The following is a 7,366-nucleotide window of genomic DNA, read 5'->3' as shown; positions in this document are numbered from 1 at the left end:
GCACTGCTGCGCTAAGAATATATAGGCCTTAGCCAGTCAAATGGAGAAACAATTCTAATCAAGTTAATCTTTCCTTAAGGAAAATATATTTATATCTCTTCTTTCTCTCATCTCCCATTCTCATTTTATAATAAATATTTAAAAACTCTGGCCAGATCCCTTTTTATTTCTAACATAATTAAAGATCAGAAGTTTTCAACAGTTCTCTCTTTTTAAAATTTTTATTTTTCAATTTCATGTAGAAACCAATTTTAATAATTGTTTCATGACATTCAGAGATCCAACTCTCTCACTCCCTTTCCCTCCCCCAAACTGTAAATAATATGATATAATACCAGTGCTGTCATGCAATAGACTTATCCATATTCCTTAAGTCAAGAAAGAAGACCCATATAACACATATAAGAAAACCATTCTTGAAAGAGAAATAAAGTGAAAAGTGGTATGCTTCAACCAGCATTCAGCCTCCAAGAGCTTGGAAATAAGTCCTTCTACATGTTAAAAATAAGATGCTCAGGGACCCTTCTGGGTAAAGCTCTGACTTTATTTTGTTTATTTCTTTATTTTTTAAACCCTTAACTTCTGTGTATTGGCTCCTAGGTGGAAGAGTAGTAAGGGTGGGCAATGGAGGTCAAGTGACTTGTGTGACCACAGCTGGAAAGTGTCTGAGGCTGGATTTGAATCTAGGACCTCCCATCTCTAGGCCTGACTCTCAATCCACTGAACTACCCAGATGCCCCTCTGACTTTATTTTGGAAAAGAAATCACAGGACCAGAGGTCTGCAGGTTTCCTCTCAGTTCAAAACCTGAGACCTTGATTTGCAAAACATGCATGCTTTTATAATTTCATGTCTGTCCCAACCCCCCAACCCCCCACCCCAAAAAAAAGGTCTCTAAGAAGTTTTGGAGACCATTTTCAGATATGCTAGGTCTCCTGATCTCTGAGGTAATTTTTGGATCTTCTTGGTCTTCAGAACTGCTAGTCTTCAGACATCCCCATGACTCTTGGATGACCTACTGTTCTTTTTAACTTCCTACATGAATTAGCTTGCTTAGAGTACATTGTAGAATGGAGTGACATACTTATTACTTATTAATATAACACACTTAAAATTACTGTAACAACACACACACTTTAAATTATCACTCAGGTATTATCCTGAGACTATATTCTTAATCTGGTTACATACACAACGTTTTTGTTAGGGACTAATATCTTACTATAAATCACACAGTTATATTTTATAATTCTAAAAATCACTCTTCAAGCATTAATTAAACTATTAACTATTGATTTTCTGGTTATATATAGTTGTGGATAGGATTTTTCATTTTTTGTTTCTTGGGATTATTTTGGATTTTTGCATTACTGACAATAGTTAAATCATTCAACTTATCATCTTACAATATTTCTGTTACTGTATTTAATGTTATCCTGTTTCTACTTACTTAACTTTGTATTAATTCATATAAATCTTTCCAGGTTTTTCTGAAAATTTTCTGCTCTTCATTCCTTATGGCACAATAGTATTCCATTACAACCATATATCACAACTTGTTCAATCATTCCCCAATTGATGGGCATCCTCTTTGTTTCCAATTCTTTTCCACTACAAAGAGAGCCAATATAAATATTTTTGTACATCTATGGCCTTTTCCTTTGATCTCTTTGTGATCCAGACCTATGATAATTTCCAATTTGGTGTTTAACATGAAAATTTTAATTTGTTCTTTTAGTTGCATATTCAATTGTTAATCTGCTCTTTCTCCATTTCATTGATATAATTATATGAAGATATAAAAATTTTCCATAAGTACTGTTTTTGCTGCATCCCATAAATTTAAGTATGTTTTATCATTGTCATTTTCTTTAAAGAAAGTATTGATTTTCTCTATGATTTGTTCCTTTTCCCACTCATTCTTTAAGATATGATTATTTAGCTCCTAATTAATTTTTAGTTTTTAGCCCTTTGTTGAATATAATTTTTTTGCATTAAGGTCCCAAAAGGATGAATTTAATATTTCTGCTTTTTTGCATTTGATTATTAAGCTTTTATGTCTTATTCTATGATCATTTTTTGTGAAGGCACCATGTACTGCTGAGAAAAAGCTATGTCCCTTTCTATTCTCATTCATTTTTCTCAAGGGTCTATCTTATCAAACTTTTCTAAAATTCTATTTACTTCCTTACCTTCTTTCTTGTTTAGTTTTTGGTTGGATTTAATTAATTCTTAGAGGGAATAGTTGAGGTATCCCCCCAGCATCATTTTACTATCTATTTTCTCCTGTAACTCCTGTAACTTTTACTTTAGGAATTTGGATGCTATGACATTTGATCCACATTCATGTAGTACTGATATTACTTCGTTATTTATGGTACTTTTTATCAAGATGTTATTTCCTTCCTTCTCTATTTTATTCGCTTTTAATTTTTCATTGATTTATTTTGTTTTACTTCACCTTCACTTGTGAGCATATTACCCCCTCTTACTATTCCTGGTACCTATGAAGCACTTAATAAGTGCCTAATTCCTTCTCTTCTCTTTTTATCCATTGAGCTGTCCTTGGTAACAAAGAAAAAAAAGGAAAACAGAAAAAATACAATTTAATTAATCCTACCACATCATATAGAATATAAATACTCAATATATATATATTTTCTTAGTTTTGTAAAAAAAGAAGTAGAATTCTAGTGCAAATTTAGTCTTTCTGATTATAGAAACCCTGTTTTATTATTTTGTTGTTCCATTTACATGGGTAGCATAGTGAATAGAACACTGAATTTGGAGGCAAGAAGACCTGAATTCAAATCCAGCCTCAGATACTAGTTGTGTGACCCTGGACAAATCAAATCACTTAACCCTTCCTTGACTCAGTTTCCTCATCTATAAAATGAAGATAATGATACATCCCATATATGGTTGTTGTAAAGATCAAATGAGATAATAAAAAGGAAGATTATATAATTTACCCAGCAAGGAAGTTGTAGAACCATAACCATAAGCGAACCTCCTAATGAAGGTCTCTATGCTCTTTTCATCATACCATATTTATGCTGGTACAGATAGAGAGGTGAGCAATTGACTTCATTTCTCTCCCACTTAAGAAGTTTTATTGCAAATCTGTCAATATTTGGGGCTATTATCTGAATCATAGTTCTTCAACCCAAAGAGTATGATTCACAGTTATAGAGAGAGGACTGGTTTCCTGGTGAGGTGCATCTTCAGAGCTCTTTTGATATCCTTGTTCCTTAGGCTGTAGATGAAAGGATTTAGCATGGGGGTGACCACTGTGTACATTACAGCTGCTATTGTGTCCTGTTGGGCTGTATGGTTGGATATGGGGCTAAAGTACACACCAATGACTGTCCCATAGAAGAGACAGACCACAGTGAGATGGGAGCCACAAGTGGATAAGGCTTTCCACTTCCCCACAGTAGATGGGATCTTCAGAACAGTCACAAAAATTCGAGTGTAGGAGATAAGGATACCAATGAAAGGGATGATGATTATTAGTGCCCCAACTGTGTTGACCATTAAGTCATTGATAAAAGTGTTGGAACAGGCCAACTTCAGCAGGGGACTGAGGTCACAGAAAAAATGAGGAATTTCATTTGGGCCACAGAAGGAGAGTCGAGTTAGCAGGACAGTATGTAACAAAGCAGTAATATAGGCCCAAACCCAGGAAACAACTACCAAAAGTGTACAGACCTTTGGGGTCATGATCATGGAGTAATGTAGCGGGGCACAGATAGCTACATAGCGGTCATAGGCCATGACAGTGAGAAGGACACTGTCTATCCCTGCAAACCAAATGAAGAAGAATACTTGTGTCAGGCACCCAGCATAAGAAATTGCTTTGTTTCCAGAAATATGATTTACCAGCATCTTGGGAATGGTGGTGGTGGTGAAGCAGATGTCAACCAGGGACAAGTTGCTAAGGAAGAAGTACATGGGTGTATGGAAGCATGAGTTGGTTCTAATGACTACTATGATGAGAAGATTCCCTACACCTGTGATCAGGTATATAAGCAGAAACAGGAAGAACAGGAGACTCTGTTGTTCTGGCTGATCTGAAAGACCAAGGAGGATGAACTCAGAGACTTCAGATTGATTTCCTGCCACCATGATGCTGTTGTTATGTTCACATGGAATAAAGATGAAACAAGAATTTAAAGATTTAACACATTAATTGTCTCACAGATGAAATAATTTTAATACTTTAAAAACTCTGTATTAAATTAATAAGTTGTATTTTAATACTTTTTATATACTTAATAGATACAAGATGTGAGTTGACCCTTACCTCTTTTGCCCCAGTAGAATATAAGCTTCTAGAGGGCGGGGAATATTTAATTGTTGTCTTTGTATCCTCAGAGCCTAGTACAGTGGTTGGCACATAAAGGAGGAGTTTAATAAATTCTTGTCATTGAATCGATTCATTTTTTGATAGTGGATCTGTATTTAGTTGAATAAATTCTCAGTTGAATTTAAAGAACTCATGAACAGGAATAGTGTTGAATCTGTAGTCACATGACCCAATTTTGAATCATGATTCCATTTCTACATCTCTGTGTAAATTTGGTCACCACTTATTTCATTTGGCCCTTGTTTTGTTGATCTGAAAAACAAGAAGGTTGAAGTCAGTGACTTCTATAATATCTTAAGCCTCAAATCTATGATTCTGAGCTCTAACCATTTTTCTTTGTCACCTGAAGTAAACAATCAAGGCCACTGACTGATAATTGGAGTAAGAATTATCGCTACATAATCAGTCTTACAGTTTTCCTTCTTCTGTTTCCTGTGGCTAAGTAGAATGAGTTTGAATGTTTTTCCTTGTGACAAACCTCTAAAAATAGAAGTCAGTTTTATCATGCTCCTTATTGGTTTCTTCTTCTGACTACACATTCCCAGTTTTTTCTATCCATCTCTCTGTGGTATGAACAATATTCTGAACCCTTGCCTCCATGCAAGTTAGCCTAGTTTTTCCTTAAAAGATATGGAAAGAATCCTTGAGAGTTGGTTGACTTAGTGGATTAAAGAATCAGAATGCTGATATTGGTTCTGGATGATTCAAAAGATCCTACAGGGGAAAAATTGAGTCTTGTTAATATGAAATTTAAAGTGTTTATTTTCTAAAAATACTATCATGCGTGGGTACCGTAAGAACCTAGTTTCACTGCTCAAATACAGGTTGCTGCCAGTCACTAATTATAGGGTCTTAGAGGTAAAGAAGTTGGGGAAGGAGTAGAATAATTTCACTTTTAACCCACATTCAAATGGGATAGATATTTTACAAGCATCATTTTCATTCTGAAAGAATGAGATATCTTAGTGATTTAATCTTATACATCACTATGTAAGTATTAGCAGGCAGAGGAAAAATCCAAGTACTAATTCATTTAGTTGTTTGAGATGTGGAATAAATATACTCATACACCAAGCCTGAAAATATCAAGCATTGTACTTATATCCTACTGACAATTTGCTGATAATAGAAATTTGCTGTAAAAGAAAAACATGAGGACATGATTGAAAAAGTATCAAAACTGGTCTTCTAAATCTAATCCTAAGGGTATAGGATGACTCAATACATATATGCCAGGATAAAGCATCCTTAACTCTGCTTGACTTGAGGTAAAAGCCACCCATGACAATCAATTATGCAGTTACAATTCCACCTTTCAGCCAGACTCAGGTGGGAAGCATTTGTGCTAAAAAAGGAAGAGATATAATGGGGAAACTGAGTAAAGAGGACCTTAGTTTCAGCTATGCTAAGGTCATCCTCTCAGCTCTTTCTATTCGAAACTTGAAATACTATCAGTTACAATCCCAAGAGCTCTTTCCTTAATTGGTAAGCTTCACTAATTACTTTTTAGGGGTAGACACAATTATTTTTATTCTCATGGAATTTCAATAAGCAATAAAATTAATCAGGACTCACAAATGAATAAGAGATTTCACTTAACATCCTTTATTTGTTTTCCTTTTCTTCTCAAGTTTAAACTCATCCTTGTATAAAGATCAATTATTAGAAAACATTTCTATTTTATAAACAAACTTTGTAAATTCTCAGCAACCCAATTTATTGTTGTGTAAATGGAATTAGCTCAAGCCCATTCTTAGTTAAAACTCTAGCCACCAGAGATAAGGGTCATGGCCACCTCCCTTAGTGGGGAGGGGAGATGAGTTACCCGTGTGACAATAAGTAACAAATCAAGAACAAGGGACTGCCCTTTGGGCAGTCCAAAACAGTGTTGAGGCTGCCATTTGTCCACTTGAATTAGAGGTGGACCTCTAGGAAGTGATGAAAGTTGCTATCTTTCAAGTATGATGGAAAACTTCCTGTTGGGGCAGTTTGCTCTTTGAACTTGGTGCTGAAGGATCTCTGCTGAGATCTCAGGCAGCTTCCCCTCTGAATTGTCACGTGGGTAAGTTAGGCTGGCTCCTTTTCCTCTACCTTGATGTTTCCAGAACCTCTACCTCAAGGAGGCTTCTTTGCCTCTCTAATTGCTAAAGCCTTGTAACTAGTAGCCTAGTTTAATTAACCTTTTAACCCTCTCTCGGTCCAGACCTCAGCCAGTCCAGGCCAGCCTCTCCCTTTCTCTATTTCCCTACCTCCAACCTTCCTAATTGTAAATAAACTACCATAAAACCCATCCTGACTTGGGTCTATTTTAATTATGGAATCAATCTGAATTTGATTCCAGGTGACCACACCTTAAATATAATATCTAATTTTCCCTCTTACATTGTTTAGGAATTCCATAACTCAAACAGGTTTTCTTCACGTGACTGATGCCATTGCCCACATAGATGGTTTAAAGAAGCCTTAGAAATTTGCAGATAAAGGGAATTAATCAAGGTTTTTTTTTTCTTAAAACTTTTCCACACACTAATCACTAATTTTCCAATATTCTTTCCATATTTTTTTCCAGTCTTTACTGAGTCTCATCACTCAGTAATGGACCTAACTAGTAGGATTTTCCCCCAAGCTATTGCAGCTCATCTATCTGGGAGTTCTTAGGAGGGGTTGAGCTTGCTCCTTCTGTTTCCTTAAATAAGTTTTTCTTTTTGTTGGGGGGAAACAAGACAGCTCTTCAAATTTAAATTGGACATATTATCAATTACAAAAATGGGCAGGATGTTCATGTAATTTATAACAAGTTTCAATTTCAAGACACAAACACCCCAGTTAAAAAGTTATTTTTAAAATGTTCAGTAGTTTTTAGTTTGAAAGCTCCAAGAAGTATTATATTAGATGTTCCAATCACACTCATTTCATTTTTGGTTGTTTCCCATTTCACATGAACCTTTTTTCCTTTTGTGAGCCAAGAAAGGGGTAATAATAGCCAGACAAATTTTTT

General features: G+C 35.2%; 1 protein-coding gene across 2 annotated transcripts; it reads right to left on the bottom strand.

The window, feature by feature from the left end:
• Window positions 1–3,185: 3,185 nt before the first annotated feature.
• Window positions 3,186–6,954, bottom strand: LOC123232188 (olfactory receptor 1361-like). Of its 2 annotated transcripts, XM_044658564.1 has the most exons (2): window positions 6,945–6,954; window positions 3,186–4,117 (listed from the first exon to the last, which is right to left on the bottom strand). In XM_044658564.1, exons 1-2 carry the CDS (start codon window positions 6,952–6,954, stop codon window positions 3,186–3,188), a joined length of 942 nt encoding a protein of 313 aa, XP_044514499.1. The 2 variants fall into 2 exon arrangements, with proteins under 2 accessions (XP_044514499.1, XP_044514498.1); XM_044658563.1 differs by lacking the exon at window positions 6,945–6,954 and having other exon boundaries at window positions 3,186–4,127.
• Window positions 6,955–7,366: the final 412 nt, after the last annotated feature.

Source organism: Gracilinanus agilis, chromosome 1, assembly GCF_016433145.1.
Source record: "Gracilinanus agilis isolate LMUSP501 chromosome 1, AgileGrace, whole genome shotgun sequence".
NCBI lineage: Eukaryota > Metazoa > Chordata > Mammalia > Didelphimorphia > Didelphidae > Gracilinanus > Gracilinanus agilis.
The sequence above is the reverse complement of the archived record's forward strand: the minus strand, read 5'-3'. Positions and strand labels throughout refer to the sequence as shown.